The sequence below is a fragment of the Eptatretus burgeri genome, chromosome 21 (assembly GCF_056783735.1).
Source record: "Eptatretus burgeri isolate ZD-2024b chromosome 21, Ebu_testis_v1, whole genome shotgun sequence".
In the NCBI taxonomy this organism is placed as follows: Eukaryota; Metazoa; Chordata; class Myxini; order Myxiniformes; family Myxinidae; genus Eptatretus; species Eptatretus burgeri.
Window position 1 is genome coordinate 1,235,197 of NC_140981.1, and position 22,374 is coordinate 1,257,570.

At 47.1% G+C, this 22,374-nt stretch overlaps 1 protein-coding gene and 1 long non-coding RNA gene across 6 annotated transcripts; one reads left to right on the forward strand and one right to left on the reverse strand.

Moving 5' to 3' along the window:
* Positions 1-267: 267 nt before the first annotated feature.
* Positions 268-20,830, forward strand: LOC147008127 (polypyrimidine tract-binding protein 2-like). 5 transcript variants are annotated; one of them, XM_085865619.1, is made up of 16 exons: positions 269-510; positions 675-707; positions 840-915; positions 1,051-1,226; positions 4,793-4,939; positions 5,059-5,208; positions 7,061-7,171; positions 7,269-7,455; positions 7,585-7,632; positions 7,741-7,874; positions 8,605-8,638; positions 12,368-12,460; positions 15,726-15,826; positions 15,930-16,042; positions 17,735-17,815; positions 20,260-20,830. In XM_085865619.1, the coding sequence occupies exons 1-16, from the start codon at positions 463-465 to the stop codon at positions 20,408-20,410; spliced, it is 1,683 nt and encodes a 560-aa protein (XP_085721745.1). In that variant the 5' UTR covers positions 269-462; the 3' UTR covers positions 20,411-20,830. The 5 variants fall into 5 exon arrangements, with proteins under 5 accessions (XP_085721744.1, XP_085721747.1, XP_085721745.1 ...); XM_085865617.1 differs by having other exon boundaries at positions 270-510; positions 675-915; XM_085865618.1 differs by lacking the exon at positions 12,368-12,460 and having other exon boundaries at positions 268-510; positions 675-915.
* LOC147008128 (uncharacterized) lies at positions 15,954-22,374 on the reverse strand. Its single transcript, XR_015053631.1, has 3 exons — positions 21,507-22,374; positions 20,859-20,967; positions 15,954-16,090 (listed from the first exon to the last, which is right to left on the reverse strand). It is a non-coding gene; the product is annotated as an uncharacterized LOC147008128 (long non-coding RNA).

Consider the following 22,374-nt stretch of genomic DNA (forward strand, 5'->3'; position numbering starts at 1 on the left):
TATTCGTTCGTTCCGAGAATTATCTGCTAATTTTATCGTTTAAAAAAAAAAAATTACATTTATTTTGAATATTTAATTACTTCACACGGCCCTGTGCTGCAGCCGGAAGTAAGCGGTGTATGGCGGCAGCACTGTTCAGTCGGGCTGGAATTTATGCTTTCACGTTCGGTTCGAACTGCAGTACATTTTGAATGATGTAAAATTGAAATGTAAAAACATTTTAAATATGAGGTACATTTATTTATTTATTTATTGATGACGTTGTCGTGCTTCAGAGAATCAGGATTCGAGTCAAAAACCGCGAAGGCTGACGTCATCGTCTCCTGAAACACGTGAGGTCCCAATTCCCGCCTTTTCTGCGCTACCTCATCGCGTGAGAAAGTGAAAAGCGATTTATCGAACGGCTCCAAGAAGCACTGGCGGTCAGGACTCGCTGTGTGAGGGAAGTGAATGATGAAGTAAATGAGGGGAGCTGAGGAAGAGGAGGAACTTCGCGCGGGAAAGTGTGAAAGGAGAGTTCGGTTCGGGGACGACGATCCTACTCGTTTTTTTTTAATGTCCTTTTAAAGAAATTAAACAAAACCATTGAAGAATGATTGTTTGCTGAATGTGATTTATTTTTTAATGAGGTATTAATTTTTCCAACTTGCACCTCCTTTACCTTTTTTTACCTCAGGATTGCGTCGGATCCAGTCCTTGGTACCGAGGTGAGGAGACCTGAGGTGGAACTACTCGTGGAATCTTCTTCAGTGCGTCCACCCCACGATCTCCATCTCCTGTTTTCCCATTTATTATTTACTTCCTCCTTCTCTCCTTCCATTCCTCCTCTCCCTCTCCAGAGAGGATCCGATGAACTATTTTGTGATTCTTCTTCTTCTCCAAACCTCTCTGCAATGACGGCAGTGGAAGCTTCCGGTAGGATTCTTCTTCTTCTTCTTCCATTCTGCTTTCCCACTCTCTCTCTCTCGCTTCACCTCTTCTCCCAAAAATCAGAAACTATCTCTTCAAACATCACCTCTATACCCCCTCCGACTCTGTTCTTTCTTCCAGATTGTGAGAGCGTGAGTAAAACACCCAAGACCTGTGGTCAAGCGGCGGATCTTCGTCCTTCGAGAGTCCTTCACCTGCACAAGTTACCTTGGAAAGTCAAAAAGGAAGATGTTATCGCGCTGGCCTCTCCTTTTGGGAAGGTGACGAATCTACTGCTGCTGGAGAGTAGACGGCAGGTGTGGTGATGGTCTTTCATGGCTGGTGAACTCGCTCTGAATGGTCATTGGTGTGTAATTACACTTAAACAGCGATTTCTGATAACTTTACATTCCATGGGTAACCTCCACTTTTATCACTTGTTTGCCTGTCCTGGAATGTCACTCGTTTGACCTGACCCTGAGCTCCTTGGACTTTTGGCTCCGCACCCTGGGCTCGCTGGAGAAAAATCCGGCCGCTCTGCTCGATACTCCGCCTTTAAAATCCACCTTTAACCCGGAAGGGTGTGATGTAAAATAAGAGTAAACGCACCTCGCCGGAGGATCTCCGCTATCATGGAGGGCATTTCCGTTCCCATGAGACAAGAGTTGGTAAAGTTTTGGTGAAAAATGTTAAAATGTCTATAATTATGTCATGACCTTAAAACGAGGTCAAGGTCCAAAAAAAGTCAACCCTGCACATTTTCTGTTCACATTGTTGATGCAAAATGTAACGAGAAGGGCACTCGGTAGAGAGCATACCTCCGCCACGCAATGCCTGATCCATGAGAACATATCTGGCCCAAAATATTGTTACGAATTTCGGTCCGCCCGGCGTGCGATCGGCCACGTAACTCAAATCGCGACCGCGTCGCCCACCGGAACGGACAATTCAGTCGTGACCCTCCGTGGAACTACCGCCAGGAGCTAGTCACGGGTGGGTCTTTCGACCACACCACAATCGTGCCAATCGGCCACCAGCGCAGGATAGGGTTGTTCACCAAACTCGACCTACCTAAGTACCTGCGCGGGTAGTTAACCGGGAGATCGTACCTCGCCGCTGGACGGCCGAGGACACAAACCGCTTAAGTGGTCCGTTCCGTGCTTCAGTGATAACCGAGCGGTGTTATCGCCGGCCCCGACGGACGTGGTTATTTACCGGGTGCTTACACCCCTCTACCAATTCCTTCCGTGATGCAAGATGGAACTTTCAAACAAAGGAAAGGACGCAACGAAACGGCGAACCGATCGACAAGCACATTTATTGCACACTCATACATTTATTATACAAGCACATATGCAGTCAGGAATGCAAAACACGAACATGCACGGATACAGAACAAAAGCAAAACAAAAGGTGCTACGACCGTCTATAAGCAATTATGTACAGTCACTTATACGGTTTTACTTACGGGACTCGGCGCCACAACACGCATTCAAAGAAAAAGCAAGAAAAGACCCCCTCATAGACAAGGGAGTCAGACTGGGCCCGTGGGCCTAATGCGCGTGGAACCTGGATGAGCGGCCAGGTCCACGAGACCGAAGGGTCTTACCCGCGCCCTCGTGGCGCGATGGCGGGCAAGCCGCAATGTCAGCGTAGCTGCGCCTGGCTTCGTGCCCCTGGCGTGGTCGGTGAGCTCTCTCCGGCGCTCCCCGCCTGTCTTTCCCATCGGCTTCGAGCTCTGTCTCCCGACTTGACTGCCCCGCCGACACTACACTCGACTTGACTGCCCCGCCGACACTACACTCGACTTGACTGCCCCGCCGACACTACACTCGACTTGAGTGCCCCGCCGACACTACACTCGACTTGACTGCCCCGCCGACACTGCTGCTGCCACTCCACTGCTCCCACTTTTCCGCGCTTTCCAGACCCTCCAGACTGCCACTTTTCTGCCGCGAGCTGCGCCATGCTCGCGCCTGTATAGCCCGGGGGAGGGGCGTATATGCAGATTTGTGGATCACAGCGGGTTCGGGGGCGGGGCTATGCCACCCGATGCTCAGTCATTGGGCGGATGAAAAGGGGGCGTGAAGCATTCCTGATCTGCTTTTTGAGGCGAAAGGAACGCATTCACAGCCCATGGCACGACGTGTGGTAGAAAGGCGGAGGTGGTGGGAGTTTGGTTGTTGGCGGGCGTCGTTTGAGAATGGCGGTGAAGCGATGTTTGCGGGATGGAGTTGTGGGGGTAAAGAGGCGAAGGTGGTGGTGTTTCGGTGTCGTTGTTTGGGGGAGTTGTTGGTGGTGGCGATTTGGTTGTTGGGGTATGATTGGTCCAAAATAATGATAGAGAAAAGAAAAACGGCTAACTCAAAGGATCGCAGCCCTGTGAACACGGAAATTCCCTTTAAACAACGGTGGGGAAATCTCACCACACAGATACTTATCATCATAACTGATCGAAGGTCCTTTATGGTGTATTGCGAATTTCCACAGCCGTAACAATATTTTTGAGATATCGTGCTTTATATTGTTTTTGGGCCGATCTCTCAATGGTGAAGAATCAGTTAATAAATTAAATAATTCTTGTGTCATCCGGATCCGTCCACAAATTTTTGAGATATCCTGTACAGACAGACAAACAAACAGACAGGTGTGAAAACAACCTCCTTCACCTACGGTGGTGGAGGTAATTACGAAAATTGATCTGGCTTAGAAATTGATCCAGCTCGGAAATTGATCCGGTTTAGAAATTGATCTGGCTTAGAAATTGATCCAGCTCGGAAATTGATCCGGTTTAGAAATTGATCCTGCTCGGGAATTGAACCGGCTCGGAAAATGATATGGCTCGGAAATTGGAACGGCTCGGAAATTGATCCGGCTCGGAAATTGATCCGGCGCGGAAATTGACGCGCCTTGGAAATTGATACGGCTCAGAAATTGATTCGGCTCGGAAATTGACACGGCTCGGAAATTGACAGGGCTCGGAAATTGACACGGCTCGGAAATTGGTTCGGCTCGGAAATTGACACGGCTCGGAAATTGACAGGGCTCGGAAATTGACACGGCTCGGAAATTGATCCGGCTCGGAAATTGGAACGGCTCGAAAATTGATCCGGCTCCTTAATTGATCCGGTTCGGAAATTGACACAGCTCGGAAATTGATCCGGCTCAGAAATTGGAACGGCTCGGAAATTGATACCGCTCGGAAACTGACAAGGCTCGGAAATTCATCCGGCTCGGAAATTGACACGGCTCGGAAATTGATCCGACTCGGAAATTGATCCGGCTCGGAAATTGACATGCCTTGGAAATTGATACGGCTCGGAAATTGATATGGCTCAGAAATTGATATGGCTCGGAAATTGATATGGCTCGGAAATTGATCTGGCTCGGAAATTGATACGGCTCAGAAATTGATCCAGCTCGGAAATTGACACGGCTCGGAAATTGATCCCGCTCGGAAATTGATCCTGCTCGGAAATTGATCCGGCTCGGAAATTGATATGGCTCAGAAATTAATCCGGCTGGGAAATTGATCTGGCTCAGAAATTGATCTGGCTCAGAAATTGATGTCTCGGAAATTGATATGACTCGGAAATTGATCCGGCTTGGAAATTGATCCTGCTCAGAAATTGATCTGGCTTCGAAATTAGGAGCGCAGGAAGAATAAATAAATTTATAAGTAAAGGTTATATTCCTTCCCGGTATCCATCAGGTTTTATCCAAAAATAGCCGGAGGTACTGCTTTCAGCAGGTATACGGATACCACCCGCCGTTATGGAGAGCCGACGGTTTAGATGGATGTTGGGATGTGAGGGGAAATACCTGTGGATAGTTTCTGGTTGTGTTGTTGATTTGTACTTTAAGATGACTTGCGATCTTGCAGGCGTTCCTCGAGATGTGTTCGGAAGAAGTTGCCACGGAAATGGTGCGTTCTCATTCGTTAGTTTCTTTCCACATCCGGGGTAACCGCATTCACCTGCAGTACTCCATCCGTAAGGAGGTGAAGATTTATAATCCAAGTCAACAAGCTGTAAGTTTGATTTCCTTGAGTTGATGTGAGCTCGTGTTTATTTCTTCCTCCCCCACCTTGCCCCCAATATTTCGATCTTAGTCTCTGACCGTGTTTATGTTCCTTGTGTTTTCCATTAGAGAGCAAACGCTGCACTCCAGACTGTGAGTGGCGAAGTCACTTTGGAAGGTGCATTTGGAGATGCAGCACCAGCTGTTCATGCCAGTCCTGTTCTGCATGTCTTTGTAGATAATTTGTTCTTCCCTATCAGTCTGGATGTTTTGCACCAGGTACTCCAAGGGAGGATGAAGGACTGGGGTGGGTGGGGGTTGGGGTTTCTTGTAACATGTCTCGTCACTGAACAAATCTTTTCTTGATGAATTTTCATTTCGACAAAGTCGCCGGAGGCATTATGTTTTTGGTTGTCCGTCCAGCTGTCCGTGTGTCCGTCCGTGATCGGTTTTCTTTGTCATGATAACTTAAGAACGGCTGAAGGGATCGAAGTGAAACTTGGTACAACTATGTATAACGATGTAAAGATGTACTGATTCGATTATGGGGGGCAAGAGGTCAAAGGTCAGAGGTTATGTTCTGTAAAAATTACTCTGAACATTTAACCTGGTGTTGGCTTAGCGGTTCGGGTGGTGGCTTGGAATCCTAGCGTCCTTAGTTCAATCCCCGTTGGCTGCTGAATTAACACCAGGGGGTTGACTAAGCCTGTCATCCTTCCGAGGTCAGCGAAATGAGTACCAGTGCAGCAGCCAAAAGGCTGCACACGAAGGGAAGGGGGTATTGACGGTTTTATTAAATCTGGTATCGGCGTGGCGCAGGCATGATGGGCCGAATGGCCTCCTCCCGCGCAAAATTTCCTTGTAAAATCCTGTTACCACGATAACTTGTGAACCGGTGATGGGATTTTGACCAAACTTCATATAAGTATATCTTATGATGCAAAATAGGGAGGCCCATGTGCGCTTATTAGCTTATCTGGAATTTACATTCCAGATAAGGTGTTGCCATCGGACACTGTACGTCCGTCCTTCTCCTTTTTCGACTTCTCCGGTCAAACCGCCAGGCCTATCCGGCTGAAACTTTGCAGCAACGTTCCTCTCCTGACTGGGAACGGGAATTGCAAAGCTCGTTCCGGTCACATGACTTTTAAGTCGGTCAAATTGGCCGACTTAGTAAATGTCTTCAAAAATCTTCTCCAGACCCACCCGTCAGAATGATACCGAATTTGGGTTCCAACTTTAGGCCAGGATAGGGACGTTAAATTGCCGGTCATTCCGATCACGTGACCAGAAGTTTATCAAAATGGCCGACTTCGTCAATATTTGGGAAAAATCGCGTAAACTCCTTCAAAAATCTTCTTCTCCATACCCACGAGTGAGAATGCTACCAAATTTGGGTGACAACATTAGGATAGGGTCTTCATGTTAAATTGCGGAGGTCATGCCAATCACATGACCGGAAGTGTGTCAAAATGGCGGGATTAGTCAAATTTTTGGAAAATCACGTAAATTCCTTCAAAAATCTTCCTCACCAGACCCACCAGTCAGAATGCTACCAAATTTGGGTTACAACATGAGGCCAGGGCCCAGAGAAGCTTCCGGTCCAGTGTTCCTATTTTTTTTCATACGTGCTTGTATTCACACATACGCTTATTATCGAGATTCTACTGTATGTCAGGATTTCATTCCGGTGTGGCCCATCATGAGTTCCCTTCCAAACATCCTTATTGCCTTGAGTGAGTCACTAAATCATTACGACAGGGACTTTCTGAATCAGGGAGGTCGGTGGTTCGAATCCTGACCGAGGCATACCAAAAACTTTAAAATTGTTCAGAGTGGTAAATATACCCTTTCTTGATGCTCAACATTTAAAAAGTACAGCACGGACATGCAACCATCGCACAGGCTTGAAATGTCCAACGGCTTTTACTTCTGGGTTGAAGTTACTTCTCAGGGAACTTGTAATATTCGGGTTTACTGGGGGTGTCCAGAGCAAGGAATAATGGAGGGAAGGAATGTTGGATGTAATGTCACCGACCTTTCAAACCGATTGATGAGGTTGTTAGCTCGATTAAATGATCGGTGATGTGGAAGAATTTTAAAGATTGAGTACTTTGAATTTGCTTTGCAGATTTTCTCCACGGTTGGAACAGTCCTGAAAGTCATCACTTTCACGAGAAATTACCAGTTTCAGGTACTCCTGCAGTACGCCGATGCTCAGCATGCTCAGCAAGCGAAATTTGTGAGTTAATCCAAATAAATATACACCGCCTCTCTACCATTCCCGTGTCCGCCCGATGAATCCTTGCATTTTGAACTTGTCTCTCCGTTCCACACAGTCATTGAACGGCCGGAACATCGACAACACCTGTTGCACACTCCGCATTGAATCTTCCAACGTTTACGGTTTGAACGTGAAATTCAACAATGATACGTCCCGTGACTTCACCCGCCCTGAGCTTCCTCAACGTGGAGGAGTTGGGGCCGTTGCTGCATTTCAACCTGCAACGGTAGTTGCTGCTTTCGGTGAGAGTGACCTGATTTGAAGCTGTTGGAACTTCATTTTTCGAACTTCAGCATTTAATTTCAGATGTAAAATGGCAAGTACCTCTTGTTCTTCGCTGTGAGTTTCTTATTATTTTTACTGTTTCACAGGACAATATGGAAGTCGTTTTCCAGCAGCGACTGGCTTCCCTCAATCTGGTGGGTAACTGTTTGTTGGCCGTGTTAACCTTCACTCACCTGGCCATACTGTCCTGCATTTCCTGCACTAAACAGCACTCTTCAGCGATTATTTATATCTGCTTCCAGGGCTCAATGGTCCCGGAATACGTTTGGGGCCCCCCGCTGCAGCTGCTGAAGTTGGAGTTATCGCCCCTTCTGCTCTTGTGGCTCCTCTCTCAACCGACAACTCTGTCCTCTTGGCTTTAAATCTGAACGATGAGGTGGGAGATTGAGGGATCATCGGTCATCGGATAGTTTGTACTTTATTTAAATAAAAGGTGAACATATTTGTACATGTGCATATGCATCACGTGATTTATACCTGGAAAACTTGGTGAAAAAAAACTTATTATTCTTCACTGGCTTGGTTAAGTGCGACGTGAGATAAACAACATTATAATCTTCACATGTGGTTACTGTTGACTTAACTATGAACACAAATTGGCTTCTGACTGCGGTTGTGTGAAACCAGCTGAAATTTAAATAAATAAACATGGACAAAAAAGTGTTTAAAAGAAAGAACACCACGAAGATGAAGAGAACATCTGCTTGTGGATTGATACGAGGTGTTGGATAAGCGCGGCCGTGGCTGGCGGTTGCGCGAGTGGTGGCCGCAAAGACTGGACATTTATTCCACTTCAAAATTCCCTTTCATTATTTTTCTTGTCCAAAAATGTTGCTTCCTTGATTGTTATGTTTTTATCTTTGTTCTTATTGTTGTCTTTTTGAAAATTTATTTGATTGTTCCATATGCTGACTGTTTCCATTTTCTCTCTTTTCCATCCCCATCCTTTTCTTCCACCTCATCCTTTCCCACACTCCCCGTGTCATTTATTCCTGAAACCTTCTCTCGACTTCACTCTGTCCCATTTCACCACCATGTTGCCTCTCTGTGACCCCGTCCTCAATTTTTTTTTTTGTTTTTTTAACCTTTTTATTCCATTTTTCAAGGTGGTCACACTTCAAAGTTTATTTATCCTCTTTGGTATGTTGCCCAATTTCCATACTTTTACGATCTTGATGCAGCTATGTATGCCTTGAACCATTTTTTGCTATTTTTACACTTGCACAACTGTTTTTTAACTGCTGTTGTGTGATGGAAAACTCGAAACCTTACTCAAGTCGCTCCAGTCACGATACAGGTTGAATCATTTATTTAATACCAGTCATAGTTAAAACACCCCTTTTGAAGATAATTAATGGCCTTATTAAATTATATCGTTTATCAAGGTGTATCCTCGGACACCTTGCTCCCCCCCCCCCCGCTGGGGTCTGAAGGCGAATCCTCGGAAACCTCGCTCTCCCCCGCTGGGGTCTTAAGGCACATCCTCAGACGTCTCACTCTCCCCCGCTAGGGTCTTAAGGCACATCCTCGGACGCCTCGCTATCCCCCGCTGGGGTCTGAAGGCGAATCCTCGGACACCTCGCTCTCCCCCGCTGGGGTCTGAAGGCGAATCCTCGGACACCTCGCTCTCCCCCGCTGGAGTCTTAAGGCACATCCTCGGACACCTCGCTCTCCCCCGCTGGGGTCTTAAGGCACATCCTCAGACACCTTGCTCTCCCCCCTGGGGTCTGAAGGCGAATCCTCAGACACCTCGCTCTCCCCCGCTGGGGTCTGAAGGCGAATCCTCGGACACCTCACTCCCCCCACCCGCTAGGGTCTGAAGGCGAATCCTCGGACACCTCGCTCCCCCCACCCGCGAGGGTCTGAAGGCGAATCCTCGGACACCTCGCTCCCCCCACCCGCTAGGGTCTGAAGGCGAATCCTCGAACACCTCTCTCTCCCCCGCTGGGGTCTGAAGGCGAATCCTCAGACACATCGCTCTCCCCCGCTGGGGTCTGAAGGTGAATCCTCAGACACCTCGCTCTCCCCCGCTGGGGTCTTAAGGCGCTTCCTCAGACACTTCGCTCTCCCCCGCTGGGGTCTAAAGGTGAATCCTCGGTCACCTCGCTCTCCCCCGCTGGGGTCTTAAGGCACATCCTCGGACACCTCGCTCTCCCCCGCTGGGGTCTTAAGGCACATCCTCAGACACCTTGCTCTCCCCCCTGGGGTCTGAAGGCGAATCCTCAGACACCTCGCTCTCCCCCGCTGGGGTCTGAAGGCGAATCCTCGGACACCTCACTCCCCCCACCCGCTAGGGTCTGAAGGCGAATCCTCGGACACCTCGCTCCCCCCACCCGCGAGGGTCTGAAGGCGAATCCTCGGACACCTCGCTCCCCCCACCCGCTCGGGTCTGAAGGCGAATCCTCGAACACCTCTCTCTCCCCCGCTGGGGTCTGAAGGCGAATCCTCAGACACCTCGCTCTCCCCCGCTGGGGTCTGAAGGCGAATCCTCAGACACCTCCCTCTCCCCCGCTGGGGTCTTAAGGCGCTTCCTCAGACACTTCGCTCTCCCCCGCTGGGGTCTAAAGGTGAATCCTCGGTCACCTCGCTCTCCCCCGCTGGGGTCTTAAGGCGAATCCTCGGACACCTCGCTCCCCCCACCCGCTAGGGTCTGAAGGCGAATCCTCGGACACCTCTCTCTCCCCCGCTGGGGTCTGAAGGCGAATCCTCGGACACATCGCTCTGCCCCGCTGGGGTCTGAAGGCGAATCCTCAGACACCTCGCTCTCCCCCGCTGGGGTCTTAAGGCGCTTCCTCAGACACTTCGCTCTCCCCCGCTGGGGTCTGAAGGCGAATCCTCGGTCACATCGCTCTCCCTCGCCATTTTGTCTTAATTCGCCATTTTGTTCGGCAAGTGTTATCGTTTTCATATGAGGAGCTTGGAGCGATTTCATGCATTATATGTTGCGATTTTGCACGATCTACTCTCACGGACTGATTAAAGCACATAATCGAAATGTAATGTGAGTTTGTAGGATCGGATCACGTGGACTAAATAACTCGAAATCTGGAGTGAAACATGAAAATGTTACGAAATTGGCGGTTTCGTGTTTTTTTTTGTGGGTCTGTGTCATTTCCAATCAGCTTTCTATCGCTTGCCAAGCCAACCGTTCCTGATGAACCATTTAATTGGAGTGCCTGCATGAGTGCTTAAGCCATTTGCCCTGCGCCTGACAATTGATTGCAGTACAGTTTTGTGTCCCGTTCGGGACGTACAGTCGGCAGTTGCTACAAGGTAGAGGTACGTAGACAGCACACACGTACGTGGTACATATGGGTATATTTGGATCTGTAAAGGGACTCTCCACAGGTGTGTGTACACGTCTTCATACTTGGTTACGGGCACCGTGGTGGCAAAGTTTCATTCCATATCTTATGATGATGGTGGGTGGTGGAGGTTTTAACTTTTAACCTCAGCAGTCACCGTACGAGCGATCACGTTTTCCTTTGTCGTCGTGACCGTTTCTAAAGCAATTGGTTATTTTATATGAATCGGGTGTGCTTTGGAAAGGTTACGTGATTTCTCTTTGTGAGTTTCAAAGCAAAATATATTTGACAGCCCTCGATTTCCAAGCCGTTTACCGTGTTGACGTGTTTTCGAAATTAGAGCCAATTTTTTTCCACCCGTCACATGATGATTGGCAGCTGTTCATTCAGATTAATGTTTATGCAAATCTCCTTGAAACATCTATAAAGGAACGTTGTTTTTTAATTTGTGTTTTGAAATTCTCCCAAAAAAATGTGAAAGCAACTCAAGGTTTTTGGGTTGGAAACAGTCCATACTGTACTCGGTAATCACACTGACTCCAAACAGCTGATGACAAAAAATTGCAGATGTCGGTCGAGCAATAATATATCGTGTGTGTGTGTGTGTGTGTGTGTGTGTGTGTGTGTGTGTGTGTGTGTGTGTGTGTGTGTGTGTGTGTGTGTGTGTGTATGTGTGTTTTGCTGATAAAGCATACCATATTCTCTCTGCTAACTCCCCAACCCCACCCCTCTCCCTCTTTGTCCCATCCTTGCTCCACCCCCTACAAGTACAGTGCAGCACCCTCCTCCACCTCTCTGTCTCTCTCTCCCTCTCTCTCTATCTCCAGACATATCCAGACGGTGGCTATCTCCAGATGTCTCCAGATAGACCCTCCTCTCACACTGCCTTACCTTGCCCTCCCCTCACGTTGCCTTCCCTTCCTCTTATATTCCTTCCCCTCCCTTCATGCTGCCTTCCCTTCTCCCACCCTTCCTCACTCCCCCACCCCTCCTCGTTTCCCCCTTCTTCCTCACACGCACACATCCTCACTCCCCCTCCTCCCTTTGTATTCACATCAGTGAAATGGCGGGTGCTATTTGCTCGTTTCAAATAAAGCCCTCGACAAGCTTTCTAACTCCAACGTCATTCGGCAGCCTTCCTGCTTCTGTCTCTTACGCTCTAATAATCCCATTATCCATGTGGATTCCCAACGGAAAATCCAGCAGCCGTGGCCTCCATGCCCATGGCTCATGCTGCGAGACCCTCACAGAGCCCAGAGAAAACCTGCTGATATTCTGCAGTCACCATGCCCACCTCGGCCATGTTCCTCCCACAAGCTGTGCACTCGGTACAGCACATCAGTACTGTGGTGTGTTTTGAAATCCCCACCGCGCCAGTGTTCCACGCAGAGTGCTCGCGACATCGTTTCACCACGTGACCCCTCCATACACGTCTTCGTGCCCCTGCCTCTCCACCAATTTCTCAACTCAATCAGAAAAGTAAAATATTTAAAAAATATCATGTGACCGTTTAACCCTTTATTTACATGTAATGTTCTTTAATTCTACCTACAATCCCACACAGGAGTCTATGGAGATGTGCTTCGAGTGAAATTCCTACGACACAGGAAAGACAGAGCTCTGATTCAGATGTCTGATTCAGTTCAGGCTCAGCTTGGTAGGTTTGTATTTATTCATTCTATCTTCACGATAAGGCAGAAGTGACATGCAGTTTTGATATACAGCAGACCCTTCCCATTGGCGGGGGTTATGTTCTCGAAAACCCCCGCGTCGGGCAAAACTGCGATGTGCAAAGTTTAGACCTTATGGGGAAAAAATGGTTCGGGGAACAAACTCTCAAATGTGTCGACTTTTTAAACCCAAACTGCAGTGGTAACGAGAAGGGCACCCGGTAGAGCGCATACCACTGCAAGGCTGAATAGTTTATGTTTTGTATCCCACTGACTGGCCGGATCTGGATTCGGACCTGAACGAAAATTTCGTACCGATGTAAAGTGGTCGCAGTGACGCGCTGCTCCGGCGCATGCTCCCATACCTGACCCAACCTGGTCATGCATTTCACAGCAAAGACTCAACCATGGCACCGAGGAGCTTTAAAAACACCTTTGGGTTAAAGTTGTGGAAAGGCAGAGATCAGGGGATGGATATAAAAAATATTTCAAAGGCCTTGATCCCTTGGAGCACAGTCAAGACAATCATTAAGTGGAAGGTGAATGGGATGATCAAGACACTGCCTACATCAAGCCGTCCCTCCAAAGTGGATTACCAAGCAATGAGGAGACTGATCAGAGAGGCCACCAAGAGGCTAACAGTCACTTTGAAAGAGCTACAGGCCTTTATGGCAAAGACTGATCACTGTGTGTACGTGACAACAATATCCCAAGCACTCCACAAGTCTGGCCTGTGCGGTAGGATGGCAAGAAGGAAGCCATTACTCAAAAAAGCCTACCTTGAGTCCTGTTTAAGGTGTACAAAAAAACCACTCCGGAGATTCTGAAGCCATGTGGAAAAAAGTTTTGTTATTTGATGAAGCCAAGATGGAAACTTTTGGCCAAAATGAAAAACGTTACGTTTGACGCATACTCAACAAAGCACATCAGCCAAAGAACACCATCCCAACTGTGAAGCATGGTGGTGGCAGCATCACGTTATGGGGATGTTTCTTATCAGCAGGGACTGGGGCACTTGTCAGGATAGAAGGGAAAATGGATGGAGAAAAACCTGCTGCCTTCTGTCCTTGAGTGGCCCAGTCAGAGCCCCGACGTAAATCCATTCGAAAATCCGTGGCTTGACTTCAAGATTTGAAGATTGCTGTCCATCAACGCTCCCCACACAGCCGAACTGAGCTTGAACAGGTTTGTGCATAAGAAATGGGCAAATATGTCCCAATCAAGGTGTGCAAAGTTGGTAGAGACCTCGACCAACAGACTCACACCTGTAATTGCTATCAAAGATGCTTCCACTAAGTATTAAGTCAGGGGGGTGGGGGGGGTGGACATTTATCCAACCAAGATATTCTCGTTTTGTATTTTTAATTAATTTTTTGAAATTTGTTTGATATGTTTTTCACATGGAAGTTGTGGATTACGATGTGAAAATAAAGGTGTAAAAAGTCTCATTTAATGTAATTTAATTCCAGGCTAAAGGCAACAAAAGGTGAACATTTTTGAAAGGGGGTGTAGACTTTCTACAGCCACTGTAAATACAGTATATTATTTAATATACGTGATATTGTTGTGGGCCGGGGGTCGGTGGCGAGGACGACCACAAGACGGAGCAGTTGGGCCGTCTCCCACCGAACACCGCAATTGGAAGGTCGTCACCCCGGAGTCGACGGATCGCTTAAAGGACCGCGGTCGCCAATATTTTGACGGCGTGAGGTAGGGCCCACTTGTCTAATTCCAATTTACCTAAGTACCCACGCCGTCTAACTACCGGGGAAGCCACACCCTCGGCCGACTTTGTCCGAACCGAGTCGCTGTTACCGACTGGGATCCGGCGTAACCGAGCGGAAGTTACCAAAGCCGCGCCGGTCCAAATGAACAATTTACGGCACAGACGGCCTCACGATTTCTCAAGCCCGCACCGTGCTGGGCCAATGGCAGAAACGACAGGCAATGAGCTGGAACATTTAACAGGGGATTTATTTTACAATAGGGAGGGAGACGCAGAGCAGAGTTATCACGAATATGCAGGCAATGTACAGTGAGCAAAAACACTCAACAATTTCCACTTAACAGACTGGCGCACAACGCACAGACACACCCAAAAAGAAATGGACCCCACCGGGTCTTTATTCGGCCCTTCAGCTTGGGAGGGAAGGCGAGCTGAGGGTCAGAGTCTGGCCGGGTACCTGTCCGCCTCGTGCGGTTTCTTCGAGAAGAGCGAACCAGGATGGGACCAGCCGCGTCGAGTGAACCAGCAAGCACAGGACCACGGGACCACCGAAAAGAACCCCCGAACCAGATACTTCACCAACGAAGCGAGGACCCCCGGAAAAGACCGCAGACGACGACGACTGCAGACCAAAGAGCAAAAAGCCCAGATGACTACTGACGCACACCAAGGACAATGGCGACCCCTGATTGGAAAGAGTTTTGTGGGGTGATGTGCTGGCCATCCTCCTTTCCTGGGCGGAGTCGGTGTTCTGAGGTCAGGAAACCTCCGCCAACGTCCGTGGTCGAACGCACGGGGGCAATGGAGCGAAGAAGTGAAGGATTGATTTGTTGTCGTTGGGTATTGCAAAAATCCAACGAGAAAGAAACTCGCAGCGCACGGACACTTATCAACCCATTAAACATAGGGGAGGGTTCTAACTATAAACACATACTTATCGAAATAACTTAGCTTAGGGACTGCTGTCTGTTTGTGTGCAAATGGCTTCCAGGTTCGTAACAATATTACACACACCTGTGCATGTACAGCATCACATCAAGAGAGAGACAGAGATCCCACTTGAAGAAGCATTCTGTCGAATCCACCTTTTCCGACCAATCTTACTTTCACATGACTCCTCACCCTTCTCTCTCTTGTTTCCACGAACATTCATTCATTCATTCCTTTCCTTCCTTCCTCTGCCACTGAAGGTGGATGGCGGTTATGTTTTCATCCCTGTTTGTCTTTGATCCGGATATCTCAAAAAGTTGTGCATGGATTGGGATGAATTTTGGAGGACGGGTTGGGTGTGTGATAAGGAAGAAATGTTTCGATTTTGGTGAAGATCCACATTCGTAGAGTGGACTGGATTCTTCACCGTTGAGAGATTGGGCCAAAAACGATACATAACACGATATTTCCAAAGGATGTGGATGAGTTGGCGATGAGTCGGTATGCCCTCCACCGAGTGCCATTCTCGTTGTTTGTGTCTTCACTGCCCTACTCAATCTTGTAACACTGATTCATTTGTCCCTCTGTGACGCCAGTCTTGTATCATTTGAACGGAGTTCGTCTGTACAGCAACGATCTTCGTGTCATACTTTCTCGCCATCAAACGGTGCATATCCCGCAGGGACGCGATAATCAGGTAACGATTGTAGTCTTTGATTGTGCGAGGGTCCGGGTTCGTTTGAAGGCACGCGATGATCACCGAAGGCCGTTTCATTCCTTTCCCGCTTTGCCGTGACTAGGATGTGGCGAAGGATTTCACCGGCTCTCAACTTCATCGCTTCAAGAAACCTGGATCGAGGAACTTCCGAAATATCTGCCCACCGTCTTCAACTCTTCATCTCTCGAACATCCTGTACGCTTGGTTCCTTTCCATTCGGTCTTCGTCCAACTTCCTCGGGTTCTGTTCGTGAGGTCACAAGTTATTGAAAAGTGCATGCATATGAAGCTGGAGATTTAAGACGTGGTCAACCACACTGTGGTTAACTAGTTGAAAACATTTTGATTTTCTTTTTGCCATTTCATTGTGCTCACCTTCATGCTTCGTTTCACAGTTTTAGTTCTTCATTTAAGTAACTTCCGGTTCCGGGTGCCATCACGTGCGATGCTGTTTAGAGCAGGTTCTCCCTCCAGCTCATCAGGTCCGTTGTTACCCTCGCCGAAGGACAGGGTACTCACTGCATTTGGGTCTGTTTGACTTGTCGGATTGACGACATTTTCACCATAGGAGCGACTCCTCATGTGGAATATATTTGATTGATAATTCTGACGTCAGAAGTTACGTAGTGTGGCAGCCATGTTGGAAAAAAAAATTTGGACCTCTATCTCTGAAACCGCAAGGAAAAAATTTAAACTTGGCACATGGCAAGTACGTACTCCTCATGGGGAATAAGTGTGGTTTTTTTAATGACGTCATAATTGCATATGTGGAACGCTAGATCTGATCAGCATGGAAATTTTTGAGGGTCATCGAGGGACAAAATGATCGACAGAAAAAAAGATTGATGACGTCATCGGTCACGTGATTTGGCAGCCACATTTGTTTTTTTAAACCTTCGAAAATCTCTGAAGGGGCTGAACAGATTGAGATGAAACTTTACATGTACGACTGTATATTCATGAGGGAAAAATGGGTCACACATATGACGTCATCGGCACGTGATTTGGTAGCCATATTTGATTTACCCTCAAACCTATAAAAAAACAAGGACAAATGTGTCCAAGAGCCACGTCCTAAAGGTTTTGTCTTCACCAGAAGAAGAAGAACAACAACGCAGAGCTCTCTTAGAGCCAGTGTTCGCAACGCGACGCGGCTCAAAATCTTCTCCAGAATGGCAGGACAGATCGAGCGGAAACTTCACATAAATGTTCCCCAAGCCTTGGGGATACCATTGTATTCACGAATCATTGATAAGTTACATGGTCTGGCAGCCAGATTGGATTGAGCGAAGATCTTTTTAAAAATCATCTTGAACCGCTCAATCAATCGACATGAAACTTCACAGTTATGATCCGGTCCGGTCGTGCTGGGGAATATATGTTTTAAATTTCAACCTGATTGGACGTATGGTCTGGTGGCGCTAATTATTTTATTTTTTGATCTGGGTTATTTTTGATTATTTATTTATTTTTTGAATATGGCTCACTTGGCTGTGCCTGGATGTGTTTGAGGGTAGAGGAGTATCAGCTGAAATGTGAATCCTATCCAGGTTCCACCTGATGACTTCATCTTTGTTTTCACCTTGTTCGGGTTCCTTCTGATGACGACAATGCAGGACTCGTACCCATTTAGTCTTCCATTTGATTTTAATTGAATTAATTTTACTCCCATTCCAAATTAATTTGAACAAAAATAACGTCATGGGTCAGGGTTGAGTGTCCGATCAAAGCTGGACGTCTTGGTACCCGGTCATCACTGCGCGCAGTTGTAAAGTGGCAGTTCTAGTTACGTCTCTTATTAATTACGTCACACACCAGTACAGAAACATCACACAAAACTAAAAATGTTGTATCCATCCTGACCTCCCATCCGACATGTGTCATTCAGGCCGACGGTTGACGAAGAGAAGCTGCGGAAGCTGTTTTCGGACGCCGCCGGTGGAAACGTCCAAGCATTCAAGTTTTTTAAGTAAGGGAACGTTGTGAATGATTTGTGTAAATACCTGGGAGAGGGAGTTTGTGCAGGTGATGTGGATATTTTTTGAGCCTTTTAAATGATTGAGAAACAGCATTGGGATGATGGGGGCACGGTCGAGGCTGGGGTGCGTGGCGAGGCTGAGACGGGTGTGTGCGTTGAGCAAGGTGTGGGCGAGGTAAAGCACCAAAATTACTTACCTTGCTCGTTGTCCTTCACTTTTGGAGTCGTAGCTACCACGTGAACGCGAAGCGAAAAGTTGGGTTCACAGATTGGTTCCCTTCTGTCTTCCCGTCTGTCTATATACGCCAGTTTATGATCGAGGAATAACTTGAATTTCAATCGAACCTTGTATTTTGAACACAATTTTGGAACATTAATCGAAAAACAAACCTGCAGTTTAGCATTACCTTGGCTCTGAATTGGACCCGGTCGCACACGCGCAAAGATTAGTGAAATTATATTTTTTACCTTGTCTTACTCGACTTAACCTCCACCACTGAAGGTGGACGGAGGTTCCGTTTTCACCTGTGTTTGTCGATCTGTCTGTGAGCATGACATCTGAAAATGTTATGTACAGATTCGGACGAAACTTGGTGGACGGGTTTGGTACGTGACAAGGACGAATTGATTAGATTTTGGTGAAGATCCGAATCCGGAACCGAGTCTTTTTGGGGAGGTCTCCACCAGCTTTGCTCAGTGAGATGGTGAAATCATTGCCCATCCTTCACGTGAAAATTGCTCGAGCTCCGCCAAGTTTGATGGGGGATCGTCGATGGACTGCAATCTTCAAGTCTCGCCACAAATGTTAAATTTTGTTCAAGTCAGGACTTTGACCGGGCCCACTCAAGAACGTTCATTTTCTTCTTATTCAGCCACTCCAGTGTGATTTTTATCTTTGTGCTTCGGATCATCGTCCCACCTAGTTTCAGATTAATGACCGACTCGAGCAGGTTTTCATCAAGGATTCTCCTGGACTTTGCACCGTCCATTGTCCCTTCCATCTGACAAGCTTCCCTGTCCCTGCTGATGAAAAGCAACCCCATAACATGACGCTGCCACCACCGTGCTTGACAGCAGGGATGGTGTTATCTGGGTGATGTGCGGTGTTCGGCTTACACCAGACATAACGCTATGAATTTAGACCAAAAAGTTCAATTTTGTCTCCTCTCACCACAAAACGATTCTCCACTTGCCTACGGTGTCATTCAGATGCTTTTTCACAAACTCCGTACGAGTAATGGTTTCTTTATTGCCACCTGTCCAAAGAGGCCAGCTTTGTGAATGGAACGGGATATTGTTGATGGATAAACACTGACGCCCGTCTTGGACATACAGTGGAGCCTTGCAAATCTTTCAAAGTCGTTGTTGGATTTACAGTGACATCCTGAACCAGTTTCCTGCTTGCCCGGATGCTGAGTTTGGATGGGCGACCTGATCTGGGTGGACTCTCGGTGGTATGTTACGTCTTCCCACTTCTTAACGATGGATTCACCGTACTCGAAGGGATAATGAGTGATTTTGAAATCTTCTTATAACCCTCTCCTGAATGGTGCTTCTCCACCACTTTATGTTTGACTTCTTTGGAAAGATTCTTGGTCTTCATATTTGCCTTGCTGGTCGGCCAAGTGTGTTGCACCTTAAAACTCCTTAGATAATCGGAGGAGATTAATTTTTTTTCAAGTTAAACCACTGATTACATTCAGGTGAAACATAGTACACTTATTTTGTAACTTTTCGAACAATTAATTTACTCCTGAAGTGACTTAGGGTTAATTGGGCAAAGGGTTTGAATACTTATTCAACTGAGAATCATCTGATTTTCTCTGTTAATCGGACTTTTTCACATTTTAGACAAAATTATATGGTTTGTCATCTTGGTTTTCTGCTAGGCCTGACACATTAGGCCAGTCGCCCTCTGATTATAATAATTATAATAATAATTATACACTGTCCGACTTTGTTGTTAAGGTTAAGGAGACCGACGCAAGGTTAAGGAGACAGGTAAGAGAATGTAATCTCAGCCATGGGGTAATGATTTTTAGCTGATCTGTAATTGGAATTTCAGACGAGGTGTTGTCATCGTGTCCGTCCGTCCATCTGTCATTTCGACTTCTCCTGCCAAACCGCCAGGCCGATCCGGCTGAAAGTTGGCAGCAGGATTCCGCTCCTGACTGTTAACGGGAATCGCAAAGATTGTTCCAGTCACGTGACTTTAAGTCGGTCAGACTTCGTAAATTCCTTCAAAAAAATCTTCTTCTCCAGACCAACCATTCAGAATGCGACCAAATTTGGGGAACAACATGAGGTCAAGCTCCAGGTTCAGTTGTCTTCTTTATTTATTTATTTTTAATTGTTGCAGTAACTGCCATCTTCGAGATCTTCATGCAATCCCACGTGCCCTGTTTCACTTGAACGGATGTCGGTCTCCTTTCCAGGGAGACCCGTACGATGGCCTTGTTGCAGCTGGGCACTGTGGAGGAAGCCACCATTGCACTGATTAAACTGCACAACCATAATCTTGGTGACAAGGACTATCTGAGGGTGTCCTTTTCAAAGTATTCATGTCAATCAGAGATCAACTCTTGATTTTGCAACACACCACCCTTCTCCACCCTGTCAACCACACCTCATTTTCACACGAACGTTCAAACATTCCAGTTAATACCAGTTAGTGTCATTTCTCACTTTCGTGAGCCATTTAAAATTAAATGTGGAAAAAGGGACTCGAACTTGAGCACGTCCACTTGCTTCTCATAAATCTTGTAAATCTATTTCATGGAACACTTTGGCTGTCTTTGCATTCCAACCGTTTTCTATGGTTATTGGAGAATTATCTTTTGCAGCTTATTTTGTTCGGATTGCAAAAGATGAGGGTAGAGTGGCAGGACAAAGAGAGCAAAGTTAAAATGTTTCATCCAATTAATGTTAAAGTTTTCCATTAAGTTTATATAAAAATGCTTTTCCACTTTGTGTTGGCTGTAATCATTAAACCATTTTAATTCCTGATCCATTTTGCTGTCATTTTTTTGCTCACCTGGAACATGATTGAGGTGAGCTTATGGGACGGCTCGTCGTCCGTCCGTCATCGCATCCATCCGTCCGTAAACACTTGCAACTTCTTCTCTGAAACTGCTGATGGGATTCTGACCAAATATGGCGAAAATGATCTTTGGTGTGGGGTCAACTCAAGTTTGTTCATGCCATGCCTCCTTCACATATCAGTGCATCATCATGAGGTTGAAGGATCCCAAAAAGTACTTGGATTTTGATCGAGTTTGGCCACCGTTTTGGATAACAGGAAAACCTTTAACAATCCTCTCTCAAACCGCTGAACTGATCGAATGCAAAGCTTTCTATTTGTGATCGATTACTCACGGAAAACATTATTTGTTAACAATGCCATACCACATGACTAATGTCATGTGGTATGGCAGCCAAAAACACCTTTAAAAATACCTATTTCTGAAACCACTGAACTGATCAATGTGAAACATAAAATATATGATCGACTCCCTCTGGGAACATTTCATTGAAAGAAGCTGATCCGAATCACAATATGGCCGCCAGGTGAGGTATGGGAGCATGCGTCGGAGCAGTGTGTCACTGCGTCCACTACTATGTGTGAACATCTTTATAGCTGTGGAGGAACTCTGGGAAGGGTTTGAAACAGCAAGGTGCTTACCTTGGGTAGGCCTTCCTGGGTTGCTTTATGCAGCTTCTTGGGGTGGAGTGTTGGAGGTGTCAATTATTGGCCACCCCTCCCATCCTGGGCGGAGTATTGAGCTGAGGTGATGCGAATCCTCGCCCATGTTCGTGGTTGAACGCACGAAGAACAATGGCGCCGGTCAGAGCGAGGGGAAGGTGTAAAAATAAAAGAAAAACCCGATCAAAGTAACTCACAGCACATTTACATTTAATCACCCATTAGACAAGGGAAAGGAAACTATCTATAAAACATATACTTACCAATATAACTGAGCTATAGGACCTGAATGTTGTGTGTGATAGGTTTCCAAATTCGTAACAATACATATTGTTACGGTTCTCGGAACCGTATGCATACAACAGATAGTTGTCCTGAGTCAGTTATTCCATGAATATACGTGGTTAGTGTGGTGTAGTCAGGCCCACGGGGAGGGGCATGATGATGATGCATGATGGGCGTGATGGTGGAGGAGTGGCCGTGGGGTTCGGCGAGGGATATGAGGTGTGCACGCCGTCTGAGGTGTCGTAGTAATACTGGAGTCGGCCGGCTCGTGAGTGTACCGCGTACGGAATAAAGGAGAGCCGCGGGCACAGTACGCCCTGGCTCGCACTCGTGCAACACAGCCCGGCTCGACTGTTCCTCCGCTTCGTGTCTGCCTGCTAAGCATCTCCCATCCCAGTACAGTACAGTGGCGACGAGGATCGGCGGATCGGCGTGTGTAAGGGCGGTTCCAAGCTACGGAACCAAGTGTCTCACGGAACATGGCGGAAGGTCGCGGCACGGCACACGGACGTGTACCCGTGTTCGGGGGAGATGAGTTCGAGTTGTTTTCTGAACAGTTGGG